General features: G+C 46.0%; 1 protein-coding gene across 1 annotated transcript in view; it reads left to right on the top strand.

Annotated features, from left to right (window-relative positions):
* The window catches only part of SUSD5 (sushi domain containing 5), a 50,535-nt gene extending 40,295 nt beyond the window's left edge, over positions 1-10,240 (top strand). The window contains exon 5 of the mRNA XM_032302677.1: positions 8,360-10,240. Within this exon, the coding sequence (XP_032158568.1) occupies positions 8,360-9,663 (1,304 nt within the window). The 3' untranslated portion in view covers positions 9,664-10,240. The remainder of the gene's footprint in view (positions 1-8,359) is intronic.
* The last annotated feature ends 7,326 nt before the right edge of the window (positions 10,241-17,566 follow it).

Below are 17,566 nucleotides of genomic sequence, written 5' to 3'. Positions count from 1 at the left end.
GGTGTAATAGATTATCTTTTTAATATAATGCTTAATTATTCAGCCTATCAATACTAATATAGTACTGGTTTCAATTTGTCAATATTTTATTTATGGCTTTTGCATCTATTTTAGTGAGAATGGTCTGCAAAACTACTTTCTTAGCATGTACTCGCCAGGTTTTGTTACCAAGATTACACCAGCTGTATAAAATAAGTTGGAAAGTATTTCTTCTTTTTTTGTTCTCTGGAAGAGTTTATGAAACATTGGAATTATAGTCCTATATATTTGATAGAATTCATTGGCAAAGCCACCTGTGCCTAGTTTTCTGTGTGTAGTGAAATTCTATTTCATTAATAATTAATGGCATATAAGATTTTTTATCTCTTCTTGTGGCACTTTTGAAGAGCTTCTTCTAGGATGTTGTCTATTTCATCAGAATATTTGGTGGGGGTGGGGGGCACCTGACTGGTTCGGTCAGAGGAACATGCAGACTCTTAATCTCGGGGTCATGAGTTCGAACACCATGTTGGGTGTAGAGATTACTAATAAATAAATAAATAAATAAACTTAAAAAAAAGAATTTGGGGGGCATAAATTTAGTTTAATCTTGTTACTATCTTTTTTGACAACATCTGAAAGATCTGTGGTGATGCTTCTTTCTATTCCTGATGTTTTCATTTGTGTTCTCTCTAAGTGTTTCTGAAATCATCTTGCTAGGGACTTATTAATGTTTTGATCAGTAGTTCTTATTAATGTTTTGATCAGTAGTTCTTTTCCAAGAACAAATTTTGGCTACATTGATTATTGTATGTTTGGTTTTTATTTTATTAATTTCTGATCTTTTTATCTCCTTCTTTACTTTTTAAAAAAATTAGGCTCCACACCCAGTGTAGAGCCTAACACAGGGCTTGAACTCACACCCCATATTTACCTGCTTCATTGTTCTTTCTTTCCTACATCTTGGGACTTTCAGCAAAGAAATTTTCACAGAGCAAGAATTCTAAGTTGGCAGTTCTTTTCTTCTAACACATTTTTGTTTTAAAGCTTTATTTGTTTGAGAGAGAGAGCACAGGCATGAGCAGGAGGGACAGAGGAAGAGGGAGAGAGAATGCCAAGCAGACTCTGTGCTGAGCACAGAGTCCCATGCGGGACTCAATCTCAAGACCCTGAGATGATGACCCTGAGATCATGAGCTGAGCCGAAACCAAGAGTCAGTTGCTCAGCCAACTGCAACACCCAACTGTGCCCCTCTTCTAACATGTTAAGCCAGTGTCTTCTAGCTTTCTTCTTTTTCTTCTTTTTTTTTTTTTAATGTTGCTTTCAGTCTATTTGTTGCCTTTTTTGAAGGTTATATGTCTGCTTTCACTGGTTACTTTCTTTTCTCTTTGGTTTTAAGCTGTTTTAATTTGATGTGCCTGCATGTAATTTTTTATGAATTTATTCTGCCTCAAGTTTGCATTGACTCTTAAATATGAGTCTTCAGGTTTTTTTCTCGGTTTTGTAAAATTCTATTCTACTCCTTGCAGTTTCTGTTTATTTTTTAGTTCTACCATGATGTATGTCGGTCCTCAATTTGATTCCTGAAGTTTAAAATCACCCTTTCCATGACATTCTCTTACCACCACCCCTTTGAACTTGTTCTCTTGCACTCACTTTCTTTTTAAGTTCTGATTAGTATAAAGCTGTTGTGAGGAATTCATTCTGTTCCATATATTTTTTCTTCTAAGTTAGGTGCTTTGCCTTTTACATGCATCTTCCTTTCATCCAGAAGAGGGAATGGTAGCTAGAAGGGGACAACTCAGTAGAAGGGGTAGGTAGTTTTACTTTTGCTTGTTTATCTGTTTGCTTTAAAACATCTGGGATCTGCTCTCTCTTGAGAAAGGTTAAATGTCCTATGCCGAGATTTACTTTACCTTCACAAGGCAAAGTCCTGGGGTGCCTGGGTGGCTCAGTGGGTTAAATCCTCTGCCTTTGGCTCAGGTCATGATCCCAGGGTCCTGGGATCGAGCCCCGCATCAGTCTCTCTGCTCCCCAGGGAGCCTGTGTCCCTTCCTTTCTCTCTGCCTGCCTCTCTGCCTACTTGTGATCTCTGTCTGTCAAATAAATAAATAAAATCTTAAAAAAAAAAAAAAAAAAAAAAAGAACAGTCAGCCCTGCTGGTTACTGGTCTGGTTTTCTTCACCTGCTTGGCTTCTCTCTGGGTTGAATGCTCGGTCCAGTTTTTGAAGGGTAAGGGTAGGTTAGGAGTGGCATCATACTGCCCTTCTCTCATCTGCTCCAGAAACTTCTGTTTCTCCTCTGATAACCAGTTTCGTTGTAAAATATTATGTACTTCTCCATGCATGGTGGTTGTTTGTAAAAAACTTTCTCCTGATGTTTAATATAGTTTCCACATTTAAAAAAATTCATATTCAACAAGCCTAGTTGTGTGTCTGTGCACACACACACGTACTTTAAAAAATGTGGAGTTTTCTCATTCTGAAAGGTTTAGGGTAAAGAAAATACGTGATGCTGTTTCAGCTGCACCATTTGGATATTTTCAAGCCTGGCATATAATCCATCTTAATGGTAAGGTCATCTTTGCTTCTGCCCCTGGTGATATAGTCAAGTGGTCTGGAATGTGAGCAGTGAGACAAGAAAGAGAAAGCAGAGCAGAGGGAGGGGCCGTCAGAAGAACAAGTGTGTGGAACTGCAGCTGAGGAAATGGAATCAGGGTTTGGGCAGAAGACAAGGGAAGAAGCCCGGGTGGACGTTTCAGAGATGAGTCAAGGCAACAATTAGCTTGAAGGACTGGAAGATTCTGAGTATCCCTCAGCCACACTTTTTGGCTATTGCTTGTTTCTGTTCACCACAGGCCACCTCAGGGCTGGCGTCTGCTGGGATTGTAAGGCAATGGCTGTGATGACCATGAGAGAATACGTCCACCCACCACCCGCCTTCACGCGGGCCCCCTGCCAGCTTTCACGCTGGCAGAACTCTGCAAACATGGGTTTCTTTAGCTCTTAAACCCACCGGTCAATGAGCTCCAGCAGAGGACCTGAAAGAAAATAAACGCAGTGTCAGAATTTAACCACAAGTGACCAAAGTTCCATGGAATGAAACAGAACTTTTTGTGGGCTCTCAATGGTTTGGTGTCTTGGGCTACAATGAGGCAACCAAGAAATACTCCCTAGTAAAATAATGTGTGGTAAGAGGCCCTCCATTGCAGATCGTGCATGAGGTAATAGCCTGTGATTTCAAGTGGGGGAAAGCTTCTTGAGGAAAAATGGTCTTGGAGAGAGCTGCTTCCTGCCTTTCCCCATGGTGAAAGGGGGATGTGTTCTAGCTGAGGACACAGGGGTCATCCCCCACTTGGGAGACAACTGACGTATGTATCTTGTTTTGCAAACATATTAATTTTTTTCCGCAATGCCATAAAAGACAGTCTGGTTTTTTAGAATAAAAACAAGATGGATACAGCAGATTTGAGGCAAAGATGACCTGTAAGATGTGTGAAATGCCAAGTTTCTTTGCATTAGGGCTTCATTGTGGTGGAGTGGGCTCGCTTCCCTGCTTCACGACAATGAATCTGCTAGCAGTGGGGAGGGAGTTCTCCTGGGGCATCCTTTCACAATGGTGGGTGCAGGGGCAGCACGGAAGGGCTGGGAGGGGAACAGGTGTTCTCATGGGCCAGGCTGTGCACTGAGTCATGCTCACCTGCGTGTGAAAGGTGAGTATGTGTATGTGTTGCTCTCCCATGTGTATGTCTGTATTCAAGTAGCACTTCAAGGGTGGCATCTTTCAGGGGTGTTCTAAGAGTCTATGTTATATGTCATTAACTCCTCAGAGACTGGAAATGAGCCCAAAGTCCTCTTGTGTTCTGAGCCCTGTGTTCCTGGCACTAGAACTTAGCTCTGAGCCATTTTGAGGCAGGGATCAGGAGAGTCTTGGGAGCTGAGAAGGTGTTCCTTCCTGTTTCTCCCAGTGCCAGTTAATCTTTCACTCATTCAAAAATACCTATAAGAACACCTATAACGGGCTGGGCTGAGGATATAGTTCAGCTGTAGGGATACAGTGACTTGGTCCCTGTCCTCGAGCCAGCTCAGGGCTAGCATGTCAGTTTTCTCTGCATATAAACCACCCCCTAAAATGTAATGGCATCAACAACACTCATTTATTTGGGTACAATTTTCTGTGTAAGCTGTCTGGGCTGGGCTTACCTGGCTTGTTCTTCTTCTTCTGCCTTTGACCAGGCTCACTCACGTGCATGTGGTCCTCCCCCAGGTTGATGAAGCTGATCGGTTTATGAGGTCTTCAGTTGGAACAGTTTGCCTCTCCTCCACATGGCCTCTTACCCCTCAGTAGGCTGTCCTAGGCTCACTCACATGGCAGCTGGCAGGATGCAGAGAAAGAAAGAGCGAGCATATGAGACTTTGACTTTATTCTGTGGGTCAAAACAAGTGACAAGCCAGTCCCAATCTGAAAGCAGGAAAAAGAGACACCGCTTCTTGAAGGGAAGAGTTGCACAGTCACATTGCAAAAGGACTCGATGCAGGAAAGAGTGGAGAATTGTGGCCATTCTTGTGATCACCCTACTGCAGTCCATCAGCACACACATATTCAAGCAAACAGTATAACCACATTAAGGTCAGAGAGTAAGTAATGGCCTTCTTAAATGACCAGCTGGATTCAGTATGACTTGGTGCTTATTTTAGAGAAAAGTTGTGTTGTAGTGGCCTTTATTTCATTTTGTTGTGTTTTTAAGAAAAGACGGCACTTAAGTGCCAAAACTAGTCTTTATTCAGCAGGATGGGTGAGAATTTGTGCATACAAACACATTGTGACTCAAGCTGGTAGGTCTCAGGACCATGGAATTCCATTCTGTATGCTCCACAAGGCCTGGGACTGCTTGTCCTGTTTCTCAGTGACCCAGAGCCCTCGCAGTGTCAGATGGAGAGTGGGCACTCGAGGACGTTTGCTGAATGTCGGAATAGGTGACGGCAGTACTTGGAACGGCAGTGCCATGGAGAATGAGGCATGATGACATAGCAATGAGTGTGTAGGGGGCCACCCACCCAAACCCTGGGGACCTGTGCTGGAATTCTGTGATGCTCCTAAGCATGGCTCTGCTTTTGTCTGGGGACTGTGAACAGGACATCATGGGCTAGAAGGGTCCCCTGAAGTAATTACTAGGCCATTCCTTCCTTCCTCCCTTCTTTCCTTCCTGATTTTAATCTCTACACCCAAAGTGGGGCTCAAACTCACAACCCTGAGATCAAGAGTTGTGTGGCCTAACAACTGAGCCAGCCAGGAGCCCCTCGGCTATCTTTTTCTAAGCATAAAACATGACGTGCATTTTACATTTATCAGAGATGTTTGTTTGCTATCCACTGTTTTTGCATTTTTTACTGAAGACACAAAGTGCATGGGCTTAAATTTTAGGAGATCAGAAAGGACTTTTAAAATTTATTTATAACTTGCATTCAGAAAGCAAAATACGGAGTCTTGTAAGAAATAAGCCATATGCCCACTAATCCACTTTCAGAGCCCAGGAATGTACCACATGACACCTCAGCACTTTATCTAGACCTTGGTTTTGAAGCTCTTTGCATTTGTGCTTTCCAAGTTGCAGAGTGAAGAGTGAAGACTACTAAGATCTATTTCTTCCCATAGAACACTTGTCACACCAACAACCAATTCTCCAAGTCTCTGGACACCAGCTGGGTGTTCTACAATGTAATTCAATGCTAACATTAACTGCTCAGAGTTAGTGAGCCCCACAGGTTAGGGGCTCTGTCCCACAAGACTGATCCCACTCCAGACACCAATCCTCCATCCTGAGCCTCCTGTATTTCTGACCAAAAAAGTTATAAATTGGGGATTCTCATGCCCATCCTCTCAGGTGTATTGCTTTGCTAGAAAGGCTCACAGAACTTAGGAAAGTCCTTTACTCACCTTTACCAATTATTATAGAGGATATTATAAAGAATACAGACGAATAACTTGAGGTAGAGATATAAAGGGCAAGGTCTGGAAGGATCCCAAGTACAGGAGCTTCTGTCCCCATGAAATTGCGTTGAGCTACCCTCCCAGGATGTGGATACATTCACCAACCTAGAAACTCTTTGCACCCAGTAGTTTAGGGGTTTTATGGAGGTTTCATTATTTAGGCACAACTGATTGATTCAATAAGGGCCATTGGTGATGGACTCCACCCACTTACCCCTCCTCAGAGGTCAGAGGCTGGGGCCTCAATTTCCCACGCTCTGATTGGTTGGGTCCTCTGGCAACCAGCCACCATCCAGACGTCATCTAGGGGTGACTTCATTAGCATAAAGTCAGGTAAGGTTGAAAGGAGCTCCTTATGAATAACAAAAGATGTGATCTCACCCCTGTTGCTTAGGAAATTCCAAGGGTTTTAGGAGCTGCCAGGAACCTGCCAGGACAGGGACAAAGACTAAACATATACTTCTTACTATACTGCAGTGTCATAGGGAGCCTTTCTGTTTTAATAACTATGACTTCCATTAGGACTTGACTTTCAAAGATCACTGAGAGTAGGGAAAGCCCAGTGGGCTGCTCTCTTCCGAGGACACAGCTCCTTGAGCCTTCCTGACCTGCTGTCCTAACATTCTGGTCCCCTATCTATGGGGACTTTTGTTCATTCTTACTTGGCTGGATTTAAAATATTTCATAGCATAATCTCATGAAGTCTTACAAAGAGAAAATTGTGTTTTAAAAGATATGTTTTTACCTAACATACAAACAGAATCATAAGGGAACAGATGAATTAATTATCAGAAAAGAAACACTACACCGGTCAAGTAGCATGTTGCCAGTATCCCCAAAGCCCTGCGTGTCCCCAGACTTAGTCTTTACCCCTTCTCTCCATCCACCAACCTGACTTTTAACGTCATAGATTAGCTTTGACTATTTTTGCACTATTTTGCACTTTATGTAAATTGAATCACACAAAGTGTGTTCTTTTGTGCCTGGCTTCTTTTCCTCCACATTTTGACTGTGAGATTCATCTAAGTCCTTGTCAGAAGTAATGGTCGGTTCATTTTCATTGATGTACAGATTTTCCTTTTACAAATATGCTATGATTTATATCAGTTTTGCAGTTTATAGACATTTGAATTGTTTCCAGGTTTGGGTTATTAGGAACATTCATGTGCATGTCCTTTGATGCCCAAACACTAGATATCATCAGTTAACACTAGATATTGTAAGTCTGCTTACTTTTAGCTGTTGTGGTGCTATGGAATGGCATACTTTTATGCTTGTAGTTAGCATATCTCTATTACTAATAAGGTTGGGCATCTGTACACATTTTTAATGACTACTTAGGTGTCTTTTTTGTTATGCGCCAATTCAAGTATCTTGCCAGATATGGCTTATCTGCCTACTTAGTATTGACTTGTAGGAGGAGTTCTTTATGAATTCTGGATAGGAATCCCTTGAAAATCGTATGTGTCACAAATATCTTCAAGTCTGTGGCTTGCATTTTAACTCTTTTCATGAGTTTACAAGTTCCTAAAATTAACATAATCCAATTATCTATCCTTGGGCCAATACCATGGTCTTATTTATTTATTTATTTATTTAAGATTTTTACTTATTTATTTGAGAGAGAGCCAGTAAGAGGAAGCATGAGAGGGGAGAAGGTCAGAGGGAGAAGCAGACTCCCCATGGAGCCAGGAGCCCAATGCAGGACTGGATTCCGGGACTCCGGGATCATGACCTGAGCCGAAGGCAGTTGCTTAACCAACTGAGCCACCCAATACCATGGCCTTAAAAAGTATTCCAGTTTTAGAGTAAATCTTGAAATTTTGTAGATTTCAAGAGATCTTGGTTCTTTGCATTATCATAAGTTTTAGCATCAGCTTGTCAATGCCTGAGATTTTTATTATGGTTGTATTAAGTCTGGAGAGATCAATTTGGATGGAGTTGACAGCTTAACCATTTTATATCCCTTCATTTAGTGAGGTCTTTAATTTTGCTTGGCAATATTCCATACCACTCTACATTCAAGTCTTGCACATCTTTTGTTAGCTTTTTTCCTAGGTGTTTGGTTTTTCTAATGCTATGGCAAATGGTGTTTTTTAAAAATTTTTGTTGCTGTATATTGCTGGTATACAGAAATACAGTTGGTATTTTACATTGACAATAAAACCCATGTCCTTGATAAACCCATGTATCAATTGCAACAGTTTATAGTTAGAGTCTTTGGGTTTGTTTGTGATACACAGTCATAGCATCTGTGAATGACAGCTTTATTTCATCTAGAACAGATGGATTAGAACAGTCCTTATCCTTTTTATTTCCTTTTCTTGTGTTCTACTCTCCTGGCTCTGTAACCTTGGACCTAATGAAGTTTTTCCTTCTCCCCTTCCAGATGTGGCTGAGACACATATTGACTATGAGGATAATTTCCCAGATGACAGATCCATGTCCTTTAGAGAGCTCATGGAGGATTCCCGGACAGAGGCAGAAGAAGACAGAAGTCCAGGAGAGGCCCCTGAGGAGGTTTCAAAACAGGACGGTCTGGTCTCCATTTCCGTGGGGAGAGAAAGCATAACCTGGGATACAGCCTTTGTGCCAACTACAGGCTTGTCCATCGCGGGAAGCAGTGTCCCCACAGACTCTCCAGGACCCCAGCTAAACCAGAAGTACTTGTTCTGGTTTCCTGCTGAGAATTTTCACAAGCCTGGGCTGCAGAAGGAGATGAATGATGGCTCCAAAAAGCAGTTTCTGGCTAGAGACAACCATAGTAGCCTAACAGCAGCTCCGGGTGAACCTGAAGCCAAGGTGATCTATAGCAGCACTCATGGTCCCTCAGGACCATTTCTGGGCAGGACTGACAGCAAGACCGGGGACCCAATGGTGAGCAGCAGTGATGAGTCCTGGTTAGATGGTTACCCTGTGACGGATGGGGCTTGGAGAAAGATAGAGGCAGAAGAGGAGGAGGATGAGGAAGATGGGGACAAGGGAGATGGGTCAGTAGGGCTGGAAGAAAGAGTTCCAGTTACTCTTAATCAGCCCATTCCTGTCGAAGTTAAGAACCCCAGGAGTACCTCCATCACACCAAGTGAGGACATGACCCATAGTTCAGTTCTTCCATCTCAAACACTAGATGTAGAAGCTTTGGCTCTCAGACCCCGAAATGTGTCTGAAACTGAGAATCCCAGCATGGGAGATGGTGACTTGACCAGGTACCAGTCAACTGTTCCTTGGAGCTTTGCCACAGAGACGTCTCCCATGGCCACACTACCCTATGAACTCCCCAGCTCTACCCTGGGGACAGTGACAACTGCTGTCCAACAGTTGCCAAATCACAGTCCCTCAACTATCATGGCAGCCAGCCAGACTCCAGGGGAAACCATTGCTCCTGAGGTCCAGGATAGTTTCCCATACCTACTGTCTGAGGACTTCTTGGGACAGGAAAGCCCCGGCCCAGGTGCAAGCGAGGAGCTTCTTCCAACTGTGGAATCGTGTGTAGGGGATGGGTGTCCCAGCCTCAGCAGGGGCCCTGTCATTGCCACCATTGTCACCGTCCTATGTCTGCTGCTGCTCCTGGCAGGCGTGGGGGCCGTGTGGGGCCACCGTAAGTGCCAACACAAGAGCTCCGTGTACAAGCTGAATGTTGGCCAGCGGCAGGCTCGGCACTACCACCAGCAGATTGAGATGGAGAAGGTCTAGCCACCTTCAGAGCAGGCTCTCCCAAAGCCACTTAGGAGGAAAGGAAACTGTGCCACGTCTCACTGATAAACACTGATACTTCACTAGAGCATGAAACAGGTGGGTTAGGACTCATCTCTTTTTTTTCTGAGGTCCTTGTTCTGAAGGCTGAGAAGTGTCTCTGGAGGCACCTGGTAGGACAAGTAGGCTTTGGTGGCATCATCACACGCATCAGTATCTACTTAACCAAATCTCCTGGAATGTACTGTGCTGATCCCAGACCTGTGCTCAGGCCCCAATTCCAGTGTGAGTTCAAAACTCACCTCTCACTTCATCATGCTCTTGTCTTCTTTCCCTTGTTTTAAGAAAAAAAGATGAATCACTCCATGACCGAAATTTTTAGAAAAAGTGTGATAAACTGAGCACTTGAGAGCAGTGTTATTTAGGGTAGAGATATTTAATCACTGGACGTGGGGCATAGAAAAAATAATGGATTATTGCCTTTTAATGTTGTGACTTTGTGAAGGCAAATGAGCCAAGAACCAGGACAGAGTCTAGAAGCTTTTGGTTTCTTTTTAATTGTTGAAATTGGAGGGAGGAAAAAAAAAATCTGAGAGAATTTAGGACTGATGCTTTGTTGCAGGGAGAGGGAGGTGAAGGGAGTAGCAAGACACATCCACTTTGTTCCCTCCATTTTTTTTTAAAGCACGTGATTAGTTTTGGGGCCCCTGAGTGTCTTCATCGGTTAGGCACCAGCTCTTGATTTCGGCTCAGGTCATGACCCCTAGGTCCTGGGATAGAACCCCGTGTCGGGTTCTGTGCTCAGCATGGGGTCTGCCTGAGCATTTTCTCTCTCTCCCTCTCACATGAGTAAATAAGAACATGCTCTCTTTCTCTCTCTCCCAAATGAATAGACAAATCTTTTTTAAAATAAGAGGAAAAATTAATAAATGGTTAGTTTTGTACAAGTAAGCACCATTTCTTCTTGGAAGCACTGGTCTAACTGTCTGACCAGACTGTGCCTAAGACTGTCAGAATTTTTTGTTAAACTAACCAAACTCAGTTCTTGGCTTCCTCTATCAGGATTAACCATTTCTCTGAACCCAAGTAAGAGGGAGGAAAATACTGTACCGAAATAAGATGGGAGGAAAATACTGTTTTAAGAGGGCCGAGGACTGCGATATCAAGTATGGGTACCTATCTGATGGGAAAGCAGAGGAATTAAAAAGGAACAGGAAGTGCTCTGTGTGGACTCTCCTGCGCTCTGTTGTGGCAATCGGGAGCACCATGGGATCATCATGAGCCCAGGATGGACTCCTCCTGGCTGTTGAGCAACCCACGTCATAGTATCCACATCATCTTGGGATGACTCAGCACATTTATGACAGGGGTTCTCAGAGCACAAGCCTCAGACCTGCGGTCTCAACTCAGCCCCCAGCAGAAGACGTGGGGGCGGGGCTGTGCTGTGCGGAGCCCTCCAGGTGATCCTAAAGCACACTCAAGTTTGGGAACCGTTGCTTTGCCCTATCAGTTGTGAGCTTTGAGCCAGTGGAGGCTCTAGAGGCACAGACGATGAGTAACCCCCCTGGCTGGCCTCACCCGGAAGCCAGGCATCGCTGCATGCACCTGCAGCAGTCTTGGATGCTGCTGTCTCCAGTGGGCTCAGGTGCATTGGCACAGAAACGAAACACATTATCTATTTACAACATGAATCACTTTCTTAGAAAGAGTCTTCAGTGGTGAAAAGTGATGAAGCCTGTACCTTGATTTGGAGGCACTAAGTGTCTATGTGGTTGTATGGGGCATGAGAGAAATCCTGATCTTTACAATTGAAAAGTTGGTGGTGGTGTTTGACCTAAGGGAAAAGGAATTTGCATAACATGCTTTCCACCCTGCCACCTCTTTCTGGTGCAAGCTTTGGAAAAATGATAGGCTAAGTAGCTATAAAGGCAGTGCTGCAAACTCAAAGACCCTAGTCCCCTACTACTAGGGTGGAAGGAAGGCCTGAAACTACGGGACAGACTACCTCTGTGTCAGATGAAGTCTAGAACAGGACAGAAACACTTCCTGCATGCAGCCAAAGCAAAACACGGCCCAGTAGACGCCAGAGACTGTAGATATTTATAAATTAGATTCTTTTCTAATCTATGACAAGATAACTTTTCTATTTTTAACTAGATAAAATAACCTCCATCTCAGCATTGGGATTGTGTTATTCGACTATTATTATGTAATAACCCAAGAACACTGACTTAATACCAACACAAAAATAGGTAATGGTAATACCAATGTATTAATAAATTTATTACAGATACATTAGTACATGGAAGTGTATTATTCTGTAGACAAGAACTACATGAAAACAAACCCAACACGTCAGTTTCTAAGTTTTTATGGATTCTCTGTCATCTAAATTAATGTTCTAGGATCTAAAAATGCATATGGAAAAGGATGATAAAAACATTAGTAAATGTAAGTTACATGTCAGCATGCCTGTCTTGAAACTGGTAACCATTGAATGTTCATGAAAATTGAGGTTTGGATGGTCCATTAACACAAAGCTTCTGAGATCTTTAAAATAAATAATTATTTCCCACAAACGTTGCTAAATGTATTTTATATTTGGCTTACATCATGATGGTTTAAAAAGAAAAATGTTCTCTAGTAATCTTGAAATCCATGTCTCCATATTTGCTCTAAGACCACCCTCTTGGAGTCTCCACCCTCTTGCAGCAGGCTTTCAAGGACCTCCTCACAGCTCTTGCCCCTCCTCCTGCCCCCCTTCCTCTTCCTCACTTAACCGGGAAACCAAGCCCTTCACTACAACAGGAAGGCCTGGACAGACGCTCAGTGTGGTTCCTGGGAGCTTCCTAGAAATGCAGAATCCCAGGCCCCACCCCAGGCCTACAGACTCAAACTCCGCATTTAACAGGGTGCGTAGGTGTTGGGTGTGCAGTGGTGTCCAGGGCAGAGAGCCCAGAGTGGCTTACCCTCCTTCTCCTGATTGGACACTCAAAGGGATGATTCAAGAGAGTCAGACGGGGAGACCAGTCATAAAAGCATGGGCAGGGTTAACAGAAACATCCAGGAGTGCTGGAGGGCTCTTAGGGGACTGGAGGAGAGCACGATGACGAGAACAACTCTTCAGGACAAAACCTCTGGCCTCAAGGAAAGCACAGCCACTGTCCGACGGTGGCCTGAAGGAAGCAGGGTTCACCCTGCAATCTCTCGCCACCTCGTCCCAGTGGCAACCCAAAGTCAGAAGGTGAGGGAGCCCAGGGAATGTCGACAGCTGGGGTGCAGGGCAGGCTCTCAGCCTTCTCAAGGAGATCTGGAGAGATCAATGGAGAGATGCAGCTCAGAGAACATAGGCACCAGTCCTGTCTGCCTTTTGTCCCCTTTTAATTATGCGACCTCCAGGAGACCATACGTGCCTTCCAAGTTTGTCAATGTCATGGACACTGTGGTACCCCACCCATATCCCCTTCACTCTGCCCGGGAACCCATACTCCAGCCACCCAGAAGGTTGGCTGCTAAAACAACTCAAAAAATGCCTCCTCCAGAGGATGGCCATCGGCCTGATGGGAGTTCCTCCCCCAGGAGTCAGACCCACCCTGGCATCCCCAGGGAAGCATGCAGCTCGGACTGGCACCGGCGTACCTGAGGCCTGCCTCCCTGCCCGCAGCGGGGACAACCCTTGGTATCACTCGTGCTCCCGTGGAATCAGGCTGGGACTGGTTTCCCTCACACCCCACCTGAAAGCATTCCATCCCACACAAGGCTTCCCAAGCTCTGGTTCCCTGCATCTCCGCTCCTCCTCAATCCATACCTCTCCACTGTATCCTGCAGATTCTTGGGCCAACTCGAACAAAACGCCCGTGTCCCCCACCTCTCTTGACAGGCCGCTGTTGGAACGCTCGAGGCCAGGCCTCCGCTGCTGTCCTGGCTGGTCCCTCACTCTTTGCACCTGCTTCCTCTGCTCTTTGTCTCCTTTCTTGCCCTTTACTGACATGCAGAGAGTATGGAAGCTGTTAGCCATTGTACCTGAAGGTGTTTTGGTCCTTGTTTAAAACAGTACATATTTTATCCTTCTCTGGTGTTGGCAGCAAGGGACCAGCTCTGCAGATCAGAAGCCAATCCCGGGATCCCAAATGTTTTCCCAAGTGGGATGCCGATCTCTAACAGAGAACCTTGCTGGGAAGAGGAATGAGCCCCTGTCTCCTGGAAAGGCCCTCAGCCCACAAGACTAGCAAGGATCCCCTCCACTGAATAAGAGCCCAGTGTCCCTGGGGCAAGTGTTCTGTTTTGTCAGACAACTGCCAGAAAGCTCAGGGACCTGAGAAAACAGGGCTCCTTACAACATACATCCTCGAATGACGGGGTGTGGCTCGGTCCCACCTAGTAGATAAACAGTGGAAAATAAGAAAAATAAAACATTTAATGTGATTTTATTTTTTTAAAAAGTATTTGTTTTCAATGACTTTCCAAGTTCTCATTTCCTGTAAGAATGGGATTGTACATGCGACCCTAGCCAAGGGCAGGAAGGGGAGAGGGACGCTGCGACGGTGTTTGTAGTCTGGCCTCCTGATTGCCACCTCAACTAGGCCTTCAACAGATCCATCTTGTATCTGTTGGCCTAATTGTTTATTCTTTCTCACTCTTTTCTTATAAAATGAGGCACCATACTCTTACCTGTCAGCTCCGAGAGAATAGTGAGCCAACCTGCTCGTTCGAGCAACAAGCCACCAAAGCCAGATATGTGGGGGCAGTGAGAGGGGCGTGGGGGTCTGGTTGCTCCCACACCGGCCCCAGCGGGGGAAGAGCCCCACTGTGGGGCACAAACCACAGCGCTCCTCGCTGGCTTCAGGAACAGGGGTGGATTAGTCAAGGTGAAGCTGGGCTGTCCCAGTGTCTTCCCTGTTGGGGACACGCTACGGGGACGGGATGGGTGGGGGAACAGCCCTGACCCTGGCTGCAGGCACAGGAAGTCCTGTGCACAAAACCTTTGGCTGAGACCTATTTGAGGTTCCCTTTCCCTTTCCTCCGCCCCTTGTATATAGTTTAAACTCTTCACACTAGGTCATTCAGGCCTGCAGTCACCAGAAAAAAGGAGTCACTGTTCGGGCGATGGCAGCCGATCAAGCGTGCAGACAGCTGTGATGAAGGATTAGTTGTGGGTTCTTCTCCGGCCTCGCTGCAAACTGGGTTGCAGTTCCATGTGCAAACACTATTAAATGAGAATGTTTTCTCTGGCACTGGCCCACCTTTCCCCCACAGTTTCAGTATTGAATTAAAAAAAAAAAAAAAAACTGAAGTAGCTTAGGTTTATAGCTCACATTTAAAACTTAAAAACATTATTTCCATAAATGCTGGCAGGAACGGGCCGCTGTTTATCCCACCAGCAGTCATAATAAACCCTTCCCCATTGACAATCTAACAGATCATTTTCTGTTCGCCACTGAGTTTGGTTCAATAAAACGTCTGTGCTCTTAAAACTCCCTTAGTCAGGACTCCTAAAAGCAGCATTTCCCAAGGCAGCCTTCATGGCCAATGGACCGCATGGCTCTCTGTGGTCCCAGAGGTGTGCACAATGGGTTAGTGGCAGTCATCAGAAAGGCTCAGAACCCAGAAGTCCCAGCACACTGAACATGGTGGTGTGTGCGACATTTCAGTTAGTCCCTTTTACATCCGCGCCACACAAGCCTCCCCTTGGCGCTCCACTGCTAGCATAGACTGAACATTAATGGGGCCACAGTGGGTGGCCTCCGCACCCTTCCGGTGGGTGCTCCATCCCTGGCTGCCCAAGGGACAAGATGGCTGGACAGATAACTCCGTCCCCACAGTGGCCTGCCTCCCTGCCGGGCTCCATGCTGATGGGTCAGAGGACAAGCAAGGCCGGGTCTGGAAACTCCCACAAAGCTTACAAATGTGTTTGTTTTTTCAAAAGACAGGCCCAATTCATGCTGAACCCATGAAGTCTCAATCCAGGAATCTTCTAGGCTCTTCCAAGAAACATGCTCAGGGAGGTGCTGGGTTGAGGTCGTTGAGTGCAGCCTGCGTACTGGGTTTCATGGTAGGTGTGGAGGAATCAGCCCACCTTTTTTTTTTTTTTTTTTTTTTTAAGATTGGTTTGGTTTCCTTTGGAATAAAAAAGATCAGTATCTGGGTTCCAACAGTCTTCCATCAAAGCAAAGGGCTGACCATGTCGGCCATCCTGTTCCCAGGGCTTCTTCCAGGGGTATTGCTAGGACGGGGGTGGAGGTACTTTTCAGCGCCCCCATAAATAAAGGCCAAGATCGGAGAGTGGATGAGGACCCCTCCCACCACCGCCACCACCATCACTCAACCCTGTGTGGAACCACATCACCCACCAAGGGCGCAGTCTAGGCTCAAGGAAGAGGACAAAATGGAAACTCTGCAGGGCACCCAGAGGTGGAGTGCGTCAGACACCCCCCCAGCCTGGTCCCCGTGGTGGTGTCCTTGGCTGTTCTCACACAGCTGGGAAGGACAGCTGCAGCCAAGCTTCCTCCCCAGGAAGCTAACCAGCTGCCAGGTGTACCGTCTCCACTGACTCGGGCATCCCGGGGCAGGGCGTCCACTCACTGGGGCCCCTCCACTTTAGAGTTCTGCCCTATGACTCTCCTCCCCACTGACTTTAAAAGGAAGTTTCTCTGGTGGAGTGGAGGGCAGGGGGAGAGAAGGAGGACCCAGTGTTCTAAGGGCGGAAGCTGGTAGGATCTGACCTGTCACTGGGCTGCAGGGTGCCCTGACTAGGGGCTGCTGGGGACACCAGTGTGGCCACCACAGTGCCAATCACACAGGCTCCTTGGCCACACAGCCCCTGGGGGTGTTGGCTCCGTAAGAGGGCAGGTGCAGCCAAAGAGAGTAAGTAGCAGCCAATTGTGTTGAGTTGAGTGCCCCAGAAAGAGGACCTGGCAGAAGGATTCTTGTGCAAGTAAAGGAGGAAGTGGTCTTGGGATAAGGCGAGCAGAATGGCACTGAAGGACTAACAGAAGGGCCCAACTGCGTTCCCAGAGCTTGGAGTAGTGAGATGGGGGTGAGGGGAAAGACAGGAGTTTTGCACCCCCAATTATTCTTTAAAGACCCCAAACTCTATCTCCCTTCACTCCACACCACTGTAAAAAAAAGTCCGGTCTCCCCAGTGCTGAGCCAGCCTGCTCCAGCCTCCATCCCTAGAGTCTCAACTCAACTGGGCAGCTTGCTGGAGGAGGGAATAAGGTTGAAAAAAGAAACTCAGATTCTAAAACACCACTTTCCTGGGTTTCTCCAACCTCAAATGTGGCTCCTTTTCAGTGTCTTTGGTGGGTTTCTCATTTCCCAGAGAGCACCAGAGCTCTGTCCTTGGCCCTTTTCTCTTGCTTCTCAATACATACATGCAGTCTGGGGTACCCATCCGGGCTTATGGTTTTCCATACCATGTACATGCTGACGATTCAGCGGGGGCTTGGCATTCCTCCCAACCCCCCTTCACAGAGCAAGGACCCACATCCCCGCTCCCAGCCCCTCACCATGCCCATCCACTGCCAGTGGTCACCGTCCTTCCAGAGAACTGCCCTCAGCTGACCGAGCTTCTTGCCTTCAAAGGTACCCCTTGCCCCCTAGAGGACAGTCAGTAACTATGCTTGATGGAGGCCTTCACAAGTTTCCTCTGAATGTACCCCCAAAAGAAACCCATGTGTCTGGACCAGGCTCTGTCAAAGACCTGATCTGAGGATGCTCAGGTTTTTATTTGCAGCCTGAACCTTCCATCCCAGCCTCAGAGAGCCTACTTTGCACCAAATTCCTTACTTAACACGCGCAACCAACTTCCCTATACTCAATAATAGCAACTCCATCCTTCCCGTCACTTGGGCCAAAACCCTTTGAGGTCACTGTTAACCCCTCCTTCTCTTATGCTCCATAT

The sequence above is a fragment of the Mustela erminea genome, chromosome 1 (assembly GCF_009829155.1).
Source record: "Mustela erminea isolate mMusErm1 chromosome 1, mMusErm1.Pri, whole genome shotgun sequence".
NCBI classification, from domain to species: Eukaryota; Metazoa; Chordata; class Mammalia; order Carnivora; family Mustelidae; genus Mustela; species Mustela erminea.
The sequence above is the reverse complement of the archived record's forward strand: the minus strand, read 5'-3'. Positions and strand labels throughout refer to the sequence as shown.